Source organism: Bombina bombina, chromosome 4 (assembly GCF_027579735.1).
Source record: "Bombina bombina isolate aBomBom1 chromosome 4, aBomBom1.pri, whole genome shotgun sequence".
In the NCBI taxonomy this organism is placed as follows: domain Eukaryota; kingdom Metazoa; phylum Chordata; class Amphibia; order Anura; family Bombinatoridae; genus Bombina; species Bombina bombina.
In genome coordinates, this window is record NC_069502.1 from 522,479,582 (window position 1) to 522,494,983 (window position 15,402).

General features: G+C 37.7%; 1 protein-coding gene across 1 annotated transcript in view; it reads right to left on the minus strand.

The window, feature by feature from the left end:
* Positions 1 to 15,402, minus strand: part of SLC17A5 (solute carrier family 17 member 5) — a 287,025-nt gene that overhangs the window by 41,221 nt on the left and 230,402 nt on the right. Inside the window, exons 7-10 of the mRNA XM_053710438.1 lie at positions 14,978 to 15,136; positions 5,676 to 5,808; positions 4,923 to 5,070; positions 3,000 to 3,090 (exon numbers count right to left, since the gene is read on the minus strand). Of these exons, the coding sequence (XP_053566413.1) occupies positions 3,000 to 3,090; positions 4,923 to 5,070; positions 5,676 to 5,808; positions 14,978 to 15,136 (531 nt within the window). The remainder of the gene's footprint in view (positions 1 to 2,999; positions 3,091 to 4,922; positions 5,071 to 5,675; positions 5,809 to 14,977; positions 15,137 to 15,402) is intronic.

The following is a 15,402-nucleotide window of genomic DNA, read 5'->3' on the forward strand; positions in this document are numbered from 1 at the left end:
TCGGGGGCCACCCCTTCATGCTGTCTTGGTAGCAGCAGCAGGCTTCTTGGGTTGTTTACCCTTGTTCCAAGTCTGGTTGGGTCTCCAGGTGGGCTTGGCTTGTGAATAATTCCCTTCCTGTTTAGTGGAAGAGGAAGAGGGGACTCCCTTGAAATTTCGAAAGGAACTAAAATTACTCTGTCGTCCCCTTTGCTTAGATGTTTTATCTTGAGGGAGGAGGTCACCCTTACCTCCTGTAATGTCAGAAATGATTTCTTTCAAGTCAGGCCCGAATAGGGTCTTTCCCTTGAAAGGAATAGCCAAAAGCTTGGATTTAGAGGACACATCCGCAGACCAAGATTTTAACCATAAGGCTCTTCGTGCTAAGATGGAGAATCCCGAACTCTTAGCCGCCAATTTGGTGATCTGAAAGGAAGCATCCGTAATAAAAGAATTAGCCAGCTTAAGGGCCTTAATTCTATACTGTATTTCCCCAAGGAAGTCTCAGTCCTAAGAGACTCTTCTAGAGCGTCAAACCAAAAAGCAGCCGCAGTCGTGACTTACAATGCAGGCCACGGTTGCAATAAGAACCCTTGATGAACATAGAGTTTTTTGAGAAGACCCTCCAACTTCTTATCCATGGGGTCTAATCGGGATAATCGTACGCTTAGCCAGGGTAGAGATAGCTCCCTCCACCTTAGGGACCATCTGCCAAGAATCCCAAACGGTGTCAGCTATAGGGTACATTTTCTTAAAAATAGGGGAAGGGGAGAACGGGATACCCGGTCTTTCCCATTCCCTTGCAATAATTTCCGAAATTCTCCTAGGAACCGGAAAAACATCGGAATAAGAAGGAACTTCTAAGTATCTGTCCATCTTACTCAATTTCTCTGGTGGGACAACAATAGCGTCACAGTCGTCCAGAGTCACCAAAACCTCTCGTAGCAAAAGTCAGAGGTGTTCAAGCTTAAATCTGAAGGACATGACGTCTGAATCTGTCGGGGGCAATGCACTTCCAGAGTCAGACAGTTCCCCCTCAGACAGGGCCTCCCTACCCCCCAATTCAGAGCCCTGGGAGGGTACATCGGAGATCGCCATCAAAGCACCAGAAGTCGCAGGGACCATATGGGCCTCTGTCCTACTGCGCTTGCCTTGTAAAGCTGGCAATTTAGATAGAACTTCTGAAAGAGTGGATGACATAACTGCAGCCATATCCTGCAGGGTGAATGAAGCAGACGCAGTTGAAGAACACGGCGTCGCCTGAGTGGGCGTTAAAGGCTTTGACGCTTGGGGAGAAAGTTGCGGCATACCTGAGTCTCATCAGTCTGAGAAACATCCTTAGATATACTTGCATTAAAGAAAATTTGTTATTTAAACTGTAAAGCCCCCTCAGTACATGATGGACAAAAAGGAATAGGGGGTTCCACATTGGCATCTAAACACATAGAACATGTACTTTCCTGAAGGTCAGCCATGACAAAAACAAGCCATAGCAATATTGGTCGTGGTACTGTAATTAAAAAATAAAAAGCAAGAACTTATAGAAAGTGTACCATGACCAACAATGTGCCCCTTCAACAAATAAACACAACCCTGTCCTGCCATTAGCCTAGCAACAGTTAAGGCTAGGACACTTGGGTCAGAGCTCCCACAATCTCCTAGCGTCAAGCCCACACATCTGGACTAATTACTCATTAGAGCCCACTGATAGTACAGCTGAACTTCAGCTCACTGAATAAAAAGGGTAGACCAATGCACACAATTTAACCCTGTGCAAACTGATAACCCCTTCCCGGTATAGGGAATAAATGCCAGTCCGTTCTGAGTTACTCAGTCTCTCCAGAAGCAAAACGACTGTGCATACATTAAACAGGGTCTTAGATAATATCTGCTAAGACCATCAGCAGGGCAGCAAACAGTATGGGAGTCGCAGAAAGAATGAAAATCTGTCCAGTCCCCATTGCTGAAAAGCCTGTACCTCTAGCACACAGTAAAATAGCACACACTTGTACCATTTAAAAATAATAAACTCTTGATTGAAGAATCTAAACTAACACCTCACTTTACCTCTTCCTATCACTAACACAGGCAAAGAGAATGACTGGAGTGGGAGGGAAGGGAGGAGCTATATATACAGCTCTGCTGTGGTGCTCTTTGCCTCCTCCTGCTGACCAGGAGGCGATATCCCATAAGTAAGGATGAAATCAGTGGAGTCGTCGTATCTTGTAAAAGAAACCTAATCTGCTACATTCTACATAGTGATTATAATTGTAGCTCTTTTATATCTGCCCTGAATTGGCCTCAACAGAGAATATTTTAAAAGTATTTTTTTTCAATATTTCCAATTATTGATTGAAAAATCACTGGTCTAGATGTTGGAGTCCTGATCTCACTTTTCATGAAAATCCTCTTAGCTGTATAGGTTATAATGTATTAAATACCTATGTAAATGTGTGCCCTGATCACTGCAGATGGACTATACAACAGCGATAAATAGAGCAACATAAAAGAATGATTCACAACTGTCTGGGAATACTTGCAAAAATGTCAAAAATTATGTAAAATTCGATAAGTGTAAAATGGTGTTAATGACCTGTTGAAACCTATCGTCAAAATGGATGGTGATCGGCAAGGTTATATCAGCTCCATGTTAAAAATAGGGCATTTTCATCAAGTAAAAAATGCACTGGTGGCTCCTAAAAAAGCCAAAAACCCGCTGTGATTGTGTTGAAATGAGAAGTGGCCTTTTCTGACCAAAAACCCATTAGATAAAAAAATAAATCAATAAATAATTGGCCGATCGATTGTGATCGACCCAATAGTTATTTGCAAGCAGCAACAGTGCAATAAGAAAATGATTTAAAACAGATCATTTTCTTTTTGCACTTTAGTTTTATAAATGTCGTAAGCTGCTCTTCCAATATAGAGATAGGTACAACATATTCACCTTCCATGTATCTTTAAGTTTATAATATTAATGTAGAGCAAAAATTGTAAATTGGTATATTTTATTTACTCACCTCATGGGTTAAGAATTTAGCAATAACAGGGCCAACCATCCCAGGAATTGTGGCAAAGGTGTTTGTTATGCCAAGCAAAAGTCCAGCATAGCTAAAAATATACAAAATAGTATGTTTAGCATAATGTAAGCAATGGTAAGTACTTGTCATATAAATTATATTCTTAAAAAAAGGAGGCAAGTGCCTGGTTTAGCACTAGCTTGATGGAACTTTGGGTACTGCTTAATAAGCTGCATGCAAGTACAACTAAAAAAAGTGACTGCACTACTGTAACCACAAGCTCTTCATTTAAAACAAAACATTTCAGATTTATTTTGGGTAGAGTAAAGACAGGAAAATATATCATGCATCTAGGACATTGCGGTGCAGACTTGTATGAGCGATCCTGCAAACACAAATTTAAAAAGCAGTTCCTACTTCCTCTGAGGTGGTGGAAATAAATCACCCTGAATTTGCTCATTAGCATGTCCTGTCAATGACTCCTACTATGCAATTGGTTGAGTGTGAGTAGGGGGCAGGATTATACAAGAGTGCTTTTTCGCTAAATGATGCTGCATTACAAGGGGTGACTGCAGGTGCACAGATTCTCTGCTAGAGAACTTACCAGCCTGCAGCTTAAGTTTCAAATTTCTGTCTAGTTAGTGCTAAAACCAGGAACTTTTCTACATATTTTTGCCATTGAAATGGATATTGGATTAATTTTTCTTAATGCTTTGCTATATAATGTATTGCAGTAAAGAGTAAAAGAAACTAAGAACCTTCGTAGAATATGACCTACCATACATACAAAAAAGTTTGGGTGCCCTAGTTCTATATCATACTCTGTTAACAATGGAAGGTGTGTAATCTATGCATGAGCACACTGAACATGCAACTCATTGTAAATGCTTTAATCAGAAAAAGGAAGGGCATCAGACATATTTACCATATTTCCTATAGGCACTAAATATTAAAGGAGGAAATATTCATTAAATTGTGTCTAGGTACATTTAATTATTTACATATCATATTATCATATAATATTAGCATTAACAAATAACTACCTTTCCTTACCCATCAAACCACTTACACATAAATGTTTTGCATTGATTAATGTTGCCTACTTCTTAGTGGCCTTCCTAATACCCTTTTGTCCCCTCTCCAATTGATCATGAATGCTGCAGCCAGACTAATTCACCTCACCCTGCCATCACTGTCAACATTTCATCTTTGACAGCTCCTACACTGGTTCCCTATACTTTAATCAAACCAAATCAAAATACTTACCTTAATACACAAAGCTGAAAATCTTTCATCCAATTAAATTTCACACTCATCTCCCGGTTTTAACTAATTATTGCCATTTTGAGCTACCTATGACCTACATCTATCCTCCCAAATAATTACCTTCTCCCTCTTCCATCTCCAAGACTATCCTATGGAACATCTTTCCTCAGGGTTATTTTGTCTCCCATCTTTCAAAGTCTCAAGAACTCTTTGAAAACCAGACGTGCATTTGGTGTTCGTTTTTATAAACAAATGCCGAATATGGCTGCAGGTCTGGATTTGCACAGATGTTTGTGTGTTGTACAATGATATGAATAAAGCCAGCTCTGAAAGAGATGAGTGCCTCTACCAGTGGCAATATTTAGGATTTGTTTTTAAAAATGAATGCCTGAATGCACTTTATTGATAACCCATCTGCTGACAGATGCCTACAAACTGCCCTCCTAACTGTTCATCTCCATCACCCAACAATATAAACTTATATATTCACTTGTTCCAGAAAAGCCTAGTGCAGAGGATTCTTTGGATAATAGCACTTTCAATCAGGATGAAAAACTAACTAGCTTTCTCATATTTACTTGGCAAGCAAGGTATTATCTCTTACTATAATTATTGAGTTAAATAAACCTAAACCACATTTCAAATGTCAATACTTACGAAGGAGCAATATCTAGATGATTTATACTGAATCCAGATGTGCTGAAGCCTCCAAGTGTAGTTGACAAAGTAAGAAAGGAAACTGCCACTACATAATTGCACCCTGTGAAACCAGCTGCGACTAGAAATATAGCAGGCCCAATCATTCCTTAAAAAAAAAAGATACTAAGTTAAATACTTAAAAGGTAATTGAAATTACACAGTACTAGTTTCCTGCAGAATGATTTGTATACACCTATTTTATATATTTACCTATGGTATAAGAAGACCATTTGCCCGTTTTATTGTCTGACAGCTTTTGTCAGATACATTATATAAAAACATGCTTATAGAAATGTAAAACCACTTGGGGCCTATGTTTTTAGGTGGAGATTCACAAATATGTTACCAGTTATTTCACAAAAATAAATAACCAAATGCTGGAGCACAATGACATGGAAATAAAGGTAGCAAGTAAAACAGCACCGTAGAATGGTAATCATGGTGATGGCTGGACACCTTAAAAGCTTTCTGACTAAATGATAACATCACAAAGCTAAAACAAACACGTTCTCCTGACTGACTGTAAGAAAATGTTAAGGCAAATGAAAAAGGAGGAAGGATGAAAAAGCTAGAAAGAGGCTGGGGAAAAACAGAAGGGGAAGACATTCATGGACAGAATATAGGGGTTGACAGGAAACGGGGCACAATTTAGCTGTACAGTCAGGCTTAGCTTCATCAAATGTCAGGAAAGGTAATTTAGGTCCTACTTACCTATAACAGTAAATATTTTGCGAACAGCTACAGTGGAAACGTTCAGCCTTTCCATTAAATAATCCGCAAAGAGGCCAGTAAGAACTATACAGACCCAACATCCAAAATAAGGTAATGCTGAGAGAAACCCATTCTGTAGTCACAGAAAGAGACATATTTAGTAAGTAGTTTACATGGAAAAATAACATTTTATCCCCCTAATATCAGTGGCTGTTTGTTGCGCATCTAGAGTTGTAATAATGAGGGTTTTGGTGACAGTAGTGAAACCACTCTATTTCTGTATGCCTCGCTGCTGTCGCGAGACCTGCACTTTTAGAGCCCTGAAAAACACTTGTGACAGTCTGTGTACAGTGTAGGTCATGGTCAGTCGTTAAGGGGTTAAAAGAATATGAAACACCAAATTTTTCTTTCATGATTCAGATCAAGGCAAGATTGGCCTATCAGCACACCACAATATTTAAAGAAGCTACAATTTAAGGAAGTGTTGCTGCTGTTGAGGCGATACAACAGTATCACCTCTCTTCTTTTCTCCTTTGTGCTATACTTATTAAAGGGACACTGAACCCACATTTTTTATTTTGTGATTCAGATAGAGCATGCAATTTTAAGCAACTTTCTAATTTACTCCTATTACATTTTCTTCATTCTCTTGGTATCTTTACTTGAAAAGCAAGAATGTAAGTTTAGATGCCGGCCCATTTTTGGTGAACAACCTGGGCTGTTCTTGCCGATTGGTGGATAAATTCACACACTAATAAACAAGTGCTGTCCAGGGTACTGAACCAAAAATCGGCTGGCTTCTTAGCTTTGATGCCTTATTTTTCAAATAAAGATAGCAAGAGAACGAAGAAAAGTTAATAGGAGTAAATTAGAAAGTTGCTTAAAACTGCATGCTCTATCTGAACTACGAAAGAAAAAATTTGGGTTCAGTGTCCGTTTAAGGTCACAAAGTATTTCCTTGTAAGTTTTACTTCCTAGACCATGAATCATTTTAGTAGCCCTCCTTTGAATGTTTTCTAGCGTCTAGTCAAGTCACACTGGTTGAGTGTCTTCTCCAGATCACACTATGGATAATCATTTTCACACTGTGAATAGAAGTCATGGCGGAAATTAGGTTGCATGGTGTCTATAACAAAAATCTGGCTTTTTTTTATTACAAATAAATATAATTTAATTCTGAAAAAAATATTGGAAGGAGTATCCCATTAATCCACCTTAAAAAATAGGTATGTGCATTCATATTCCTCCCACCAGTAGTGGCTGGGTTTCAGGGACTCTGGGTGCTTTGTGGGTGAGGCTAAGGAAAATTCAGCAAATAGGGACATATGACTGTCTCAGAGGGACAGCTAGACCCAGCTCATAAATAGGCACTATCCTTCTCAATTAGGAACAGTTCAGAGTTTTGCATTCTATGGACTTAAAGAACTAGTAAACACAGTAGATTTGCATAATCAACAAATGCAAGATAACAAGACAATACCATTTGCTCTGAATTTCAAATAAGTAGTACATTTTTTTCTAACAAATTTCAAAGTTATGTATATAGCAATCAGCCAATCACAAATGCATATACGTATAGTCTGAATTCTTGCACATGCTCAGTAGGAGCTGGTAACTCAAAAAGTGTAAATATAAAAGAATGTGCACATTTTTTTTTAATGGAAGTAAATAGGAAAGTTGTTTAACATTACATGCTGTATCAGAATCATTCAAATTTAATTTTACTCTAGTGTCCCTTTAACAGAAAATTGGGCTGGTCTTCAAATGTTCCCAGTCTGGTCCTGATTCAGATAGAGTGTAGAATTTTAAAAGAGACTTTCCAATCTACTTCAAATGTACTTATTTGTTTCTCCTGGTATTTTTTGTTGATAAGCAGGTATGAAGGCTGGGTGACTACATGGCAGCAGTTTTGCAAGGAAGTCTAACACTGCTGCCATCTAGTGCTCAATACCATACTTGCAAAACTACTGCAACATAGTTCTTCAGATATGTACAAGTTACTTACCTAGCTCTTTTCTTTAACAAAGAATACCATGAGAACAAGTAGATTTAAGACTGGAGGTAAAATTAGAATAAACTAATAAATAATTAAATACATTTTTTGGGAGGGTGTGTGTGTGGGGGGGGGTAATACCCTTTTAAGTTTGCAGCTCACAAATATCCTCATCCAATCATGTTAGATGCAAGTAATATACTAAGCTTCACCATTTCAGCCTTTATAAAGGGGATACTTAAACCTTTAAATGACCATAGGTGATTTGCAATGTGATTGCATCAAGTTTAAAAAACTATAAAGAGTTCTTGCATTTTTAAGCCACAACATCACACTTAAAGGGACAATCTAGTTTAAAAATCAAATGTTCTATTTCATTGTATCATTTTTTTTTTTTTTTATAAAACATATGTCCTTCTTAACTGGAGAGACAATGCACTGCATTTGCTGAGCACAAACTCAGTATTTCTGGTGATTTTGAGGTTATTTTTCTAAGTCACTGCAATCAATCTAAACAGACACTATCTGAATTAGTTACATTTTATTTCTTGGGCATAAAGATTTTTTATTTGTTTTAAATTAGGTAAAGATGAAAATATGAAATAGTTAATGGTGTTATAATGGCTTTAAGGTGACCTTCCTACCATTCATAGAAGGAATTTATAACCAGCCAACTATATACTAGATTATAAGTTAAGCGCAAAATATCACTTTTGCGAAATCGATAATTGCGTTCAACTTAGTAATACCAGCACACGCAAATGTGCACCGGTATTACAAGTTATGTGCAATGAGAACTAGCGCAGCAAAGAGTAAAAGTCACGCAGTGATAGGCAGCAAACATAAATATATATGTATAAGAATATATACATATATATTTATGTGTTTATGTGTATATACTGGTATTAACACAGAAATGTATATGTATATATTTATATACATATATATTTATGTGTTTATATGTGTATATACTGGTATTAACACAGAAATGTATATGTATATATTTATATACATATATATATATATATACACGGAAAACACACAGTCCCCATAGACCGCAATGTAAAGGCACACCCCACACCCACCACTTACCTTAAAAACGCAGTATTTTTTAAATGCTACAATTAAAAAAAAGGGACCTCACGTTATTTTGGGGGCAATTGGGGACATTTAAAAAATGAACCAGAGGTCTGAACTCTGGTTATTTTTTTGAGTGCTAATTGCTACCGCGAGCTTGCTGTAGCAATAAACCAGCCACTTGTAATAGCTGGTTATTTATCTCATGACCGTAAATGTAGAGGAGATACAAAAGATTGTGATGCATTAATTGTAATGTACTAATTATTTAAGCAAGTATATTGTGAATGAGCTATTTTTTCTAGATTTAAAATAAATAAATCACACTGATGTTTCGCAACCCATAGACCATGCAATTATACTCTGTGCTTTCTTTCTTAAATAATGAGAGGTTCCATGACGCCAGTCACAGGCTGTATCACATGAACTGCTCAGGTGTATAGTATTTTCTGGTTGGAAGCGTATCCATGCTCTGATTTACTAAATAAAGCTGCTCTTTATTTAGAAAACAAAAAAATTGTTGTGTTTGAGGGTAGGCTCCTTGGACTAGGAGCTGCAGGCTTGGATGGTTATTTGTTTAAAGAATATATTAACATTATAATGTATTAAACTGCTAGACACAACTTAAACAGAATGGTTACTACATATGATGCTATTATTTCCCTGTTTCCTACAAGCTCTGCTCAGAGCCATTCTCTTGTTCTAATGCTTTAAAAGGGACATTAAACACTAAGGAAAATGCTAGATAGAATGATGCAGTCAAAGAAAAGATTAGTCTAAGAATAAGACGTGGATGTATTTATTTATACATTTCATTAGCTGTTTAAATATTGACAAACTAACGGCCAGATTTAAAGTTTTGTCGGTAAAGACCTGCGTAGCTAACGCTGCTTTTTTTCCCAACGCACCCTTCCAACAACGCTGGTATTTAGAGTTGTCTGAGGGGCTGCATTAGGCTCAAATAAGGGTGCGTTGAGCCTAATGTAGCTCCACTTCAACCCTCAATACCAGTGTTGCTTACGGTAGCGGTAAGCTGGAAAAACGTGCTCGTGCACGATATCCCCATAGGAAACAATGGGGCATTTTGGGCTGAAAAAAAAACTAACACCTGCAAAAAAAAGCAGCGTTCAGCTCCTAACGCAGCCCCATTGTTTCCTATGGGGAAACAGTTTCTAAGTCTGCACCTAACACCCTAACATGAACCCCGAGTCTAAACACCCCTAACCTTACACTTATTAACCCCTAATCTGCCGCCCCCGCTATCGCTGACACCTGCTGTATATTATTAACCCCTAATCTGCCGCTCCGTACACCGCCGCCACCTACATTATCCCTATGAACCCCGAATCTGCTGTCCCTAACATCGCCGACCCCTATATTATATTTATTAACGCCTAATCTGTCCCCCCCAACGTCGCTGCTACCTTACCTACACTCATTAACCCCTAATCTGCCGACCGGACCTCGCCGCCACTATAATAAATGTATTAACCCCTAAACCGCCGCACTCCCGCCTCGCAAACACTAGAATAAATAGTATTAACCCCTAATCTGCCCTCCCTAACATCGCCGCCACCTACCTACAATTATTAACCCCTAATCTCCCGCCTGCAATGTCGCCGCTACTATAATAAATTTATTAACCCCTAAACCTAAGTCTAACCCTAACACCCCCTAACATAAATATAATTTAAATGAAACAAAATAATATTCCTAAAAATAACTAAATTAATCCTATTTAAAACTAAATACTTACCTAGAAAATAAACCCTAATATAGCTACAATATAACTAATAATTACATTGTAGCTATTTTAAGATTTATATTTATTTTACAGGAAACTTTGTATTTATTTTAACTAGGTACAATAGCTATTAAATAGTTAATAACTATTTAATAGCTACCTAGTTAAAATAAGTACAAAATTACCTGTAAAATAAATCCTAACCTAAGTTACAAATACACCTAACACTACACTATCAATAAATTAATTAAATAAATTACCTACAATTACCTAAAATAAAATACAATAAAATAAACTATTCTATAATACAAAAAACAAACATTAAATTACAAAAAATAAAAAAGAATTACAAGAAGTTTAAACTAATTACACCTAATCTAAGCCCACTAATAAAATAAAAAAGCCCCCCAAAATAAAAAATTCCCTACCCTATTCTAAACTACCAAAGTAATCAGCTCTTTTACCAGCCCTTAAAAGGGCTTTTTGCGGGGCATTGCCCCAAAGTAATCAGCTCTTTTACCTGAAAATAAAAATACAATACCCCCCGCCCAACATTACAACCCACCACCCACATACCCCTACTCTAACCCACCCAAACCCCCCTTAAAAAAACCTATAGCTAACCCCCTGAAGATCTCCCTACCTTGAGTCGTCTTTACCCAGCCGAGCCGAATTCTTCATCCAAGGTGCGCAGAGGAGGTCATTGATCCGGCAGAAGTCTTCATCCAAGCGGCAAAGAAGAGGTCCTCCATCCGATAGAATTGTTCATCCAGGCGGCGTCTTCAATCTTCATCCATCTGGAGCGGAGTGGAGCCATCTTCAACGGAGCAATCCTCTTCAACCGACGACTTCCCGACGAATGAAGGTTCCTTTAAGGGACGTCATCCAAGATGGCGTCCCTTCAATACTGATTGGCCAATCGGAATTAAGGTAGAAAAAATCTTATTGGCTGAGGCAATCAGCCAATCAGATTGAAGTTCAATCTGATTGGCTGATCCAATCAGCCAATCGTATTGAACTCGCATTCTATTGGCTGTTCCGATCAGCCAATAGAATGTGAGTTCAATACGATTGGCTGATTGGATCAGCCAATCGGATTGAACTTCAATCTGATTGGCTGATTGCATCAGCCAATCAGATTTTTTCTACCTTAATTCCGATTGGCTGATAGAATTCTATCAGCCAATCGGAATTGAAGGGACGCCATCTTGGATGACGTCCCTTAAAGGAACCTTCATTCGTCAGGAAGTTGTCGGTTGAAGAGGATGGCTCCGCGTCAGCTCCGTTGAAGATGGCTCCGCTCCGGATGGATGAAGATTGAAGACGCCGTCTGGATGAACACTTCTACCGGATGGAGGACCTCTTCTTTGCCGCTTGGATGAAGACTTCTACCGGATCAAGGACCTACTCTGCGCACCTTGGATGAAGAATTCGGCTCGGCTGGGTGAAGACGACTCAAGGTAGGGAGATCTTCAGGGGGTTAGCTATAGGTTTTTTTAAGGGGGGTTTGGGTGGGTTAGAGTAGGGGTATGTGGGTGGTGGGTTGTAATGTTGGGGGGGGGGGCATTGTATTTTTATTTTCAGGTAAAACAGCTGATTACTTTGGGGCAATGCCCCGCAAAAAGCCCTTTTAAGGGCTGGTAAAAGAGCTGATTACTTTGGTAGTTTAGAATAGGGTAGGGAATTTTTTATTTTGGGGGGCTTTTTTATTTTATTAGGGGGCTTAGATTAGGTGTAATTAGTTTAAACTTCTGGTAATTCTTTTTTATTTTTTGTAATTTAGTGTTTGTTTTTTTTGTATTATAGAATAGTTTATTTTATTTTATTTTAGGTAATTGTAGGTAATTTATTTAATTAATTTATTGATAGTGTAGTGTTAGGTGTATTTGTAACTTAGGTTAGGATTTATTTTACAGGTAATTTTGTACTTATTTTAACTAGGTAGCTATTAAATAGTTATTAACTATTTAATAGCTATTGTACCTAGTTAAAATAAATACAAAGTTTCCAGTAAAATAAATATAAATCCTGAAATAGCTACAATGTAATTATTAGTTATATTGTAGCTATATTAGGGTTTATTTGATAGGTAAGTATTTAGTTTTAAATAGGATTAATTTAGTTATTTTTAGGAATATTATTTTGTTTCATTTAAATTATATTTATGTTAGGGGGGTGTTAGGGTTAGGGTTAGACTTAGGTTTAGGGGTTAATACATTTATTATAGTAGCGGCGACGTTGCGGGCGGGAGATTAGGGGTTAATAATTGTAGGTAGGTGGCGGCGATGTTAGGGAGGGCAGATTAGGGGTTAATACTATTTATTCTAGTGTTTGCGAGGCGGGAGTGCGGCAGTTTAGGGGTTAATACATTTATTATAGTGGCGGCGAGGTCCGGTCGGTAGATTAGGGGTTAATAAGTGTAGGTAAGGTAGCAGCGACTTTGGGGGGGCAGATTAGGGGTTAATAAATATAATATAGGGGTCGGCGATGTTAGGGGCAGATTAGGGGTTCATATGGTTTAATGTAGGTGGCGGCGGTGTCCGGTCGGCAGATTAGGGGTTAACATTTTTTATCATAGTGGCGGTGATGTGGGGGTGGCTTGGTTTAGGGGTACATAGGTAGTTTATGGCTGTTAGTGTACTTTGCAGCACAGTAGTTAAGAGCTTTATATTCCGGCGTTAGCCCATAAAGCTCTTAACTACTGACTTTTTTTGGCGGTAGGAGTCTTGTTGAAAGAGGGTCTACCGCTCACTTCTCCCAAGACTCCAAATACCGGCGTTAGGCAGATCCCATTGAAAAGATAGGATACGCAATTGGCGTAAGGGGATCTGCGGTAGTCTGGAATCGGGGTAGGGAAGTGAGCGTTAGACCCTTTCCTGCCTGACTCTAAGGACCCCTTAACGCTGCTTTTGACGGCTAACGCCAAACTCTAAATCTAGGTGTAAGTGTAAAGTTAGTGTCTATAAAGCAATGGGTGCTGCCATGTTGTAACTTAGATTACCTTCTCTGCTGTGAGTCTGTGACCTTTAGGGACTGTTATAAATAGGTCACTAGAGTGTGCAGCCAATGGCTATGTGGAAAATAACAGGGTTCTGCACTTCCATTTTTAACAGGAACTGAAAGCTCACAATTTCAGAATGGAATTAAAGGAAAAAGAGGCAAAATAAATAATGAAAGTAAAGTATAGTGCAGACGTTTTTTATATATATAATTTATCATTTTATAATACCATCTCAAAGTGTTTAATGTCCCTTTAAGGGTGCCGGTTGGTGAAGTTCAGAATTTTCATACTGGGCACCATTTCAGAGCTCATATGCTCTTGCACCCTGTGACAGAATGTACATTCACATGTCAATGATGATGTCACTTTTCACAATGAGAGGTTTCTTTTTTTCTCTCCAGTTTTTATACAGTTTAAAAGTTACATAACATATATAAATGGCTATGTTAATTATATATAGCAGTAGAGCAACTGCAAAAATATAATGGCAGCATCAACAATATGTGAATGAGCAGCAATTCTGTCACAGAGCGCAAGAAAACCTAAGCTCCAAGATGGCGGCACCCAGTATGAAAATGTAAAAGTTTACCAACTAGCACCATTAAGGAGTTAAAATAAAAGAATGACTTAAAAAGAGATATAGGCACATGGGAAAAAAAACAACAACAACAGTATTACAAGTAATAACCATTCTACTCTAGTTTTAACCAGCACTTTAATGTCCCTTTAAAGCACTTTTGAAACGCTAGGATTTACCAGTGCTACAAATAAAGGGGACTTTCAGTTATGAAGTATAAAAAAATACTTCACACTGTTTCAAAAGCACAAGGATTTACCAAAACTAACAGCTGGAGATGCTTTAAAGGGACACTCAGGTCAAATTAAAAACTTTAATGATTCAGATAGAGCAGCAATTATAAACTTCTTTCCAATTTACTTCCATTAAAAAAATGTGCACAGTCTTTTTATATTTACACTTTTTGAGTCACCAGCTCCTACTGAGCATGTGCAAGAATTCACAGAATATACGTATATGCATTTGTTTTTGGCTGATTGCTGTCACATGGTACAGGGGGAGTCAAAATGTACATAACTTTGAAATTTGTTCGAAAAATATCTAATACTTATTTGAAGTTCAGATTAAGTGCTATTACATTGTCTTTTTATCATGCATTTGTCGATTTAGCAAATCTGCGGTATTGACTGGTCCTTTAAGCATAGAAAAAGTTAAAATGAAACATCATATAGTTTTGCTCAATATTAGGGCTCAACATTTTCAAATTGTAATTTCTTCAAAATATGCATCTTAAAAGTATATCAAAACTGAAAGTTTTGAGTATAGAAAAAAACAAAACAAAAAAAAAAAACACTGCTTACAAATGGGTTTTAGAAGGAACAAAAATAGTAAACAATTTCACAACTAAATTATGCTCAGCATATTGAAATAATATCTGTGACCCAGAAGTAACAAAATATGTTTATCTTACCTCCTGTGAATTGAAATGTAAGATATCTTTCATATAAGTAGGCAGTAAAGTCAACAGCGTGTAAAATGTCCAGTTATAAGAAAAATGGGCCACAATAATTGCCCACAGAGGTGTAGACTTGGCCATTGCAAGGCAGGGAATAGATTTCCGACTAGAAAGCTGCAACAAGAAAGTTTAATTATCTTAGGAAGTGAAGAAAATAAAGAAAAATTAAATTTATGCTTACCTGATAAATGTATTTATTTCCAGGCATGGAGATTCCATGATTTCATTCCAATTACTAGTGGAATATTCAACTCCTGGCCAGCAGGAGGAGGCAAAGAGCACCCCAGCAGAGCTGTTAAGTGTCACTTCCCTTACCCATAATCCCTAGTCATTCGGCTGAAGAAACATGGAAAAAGAAGATAACACAAGGGTATAAAGGT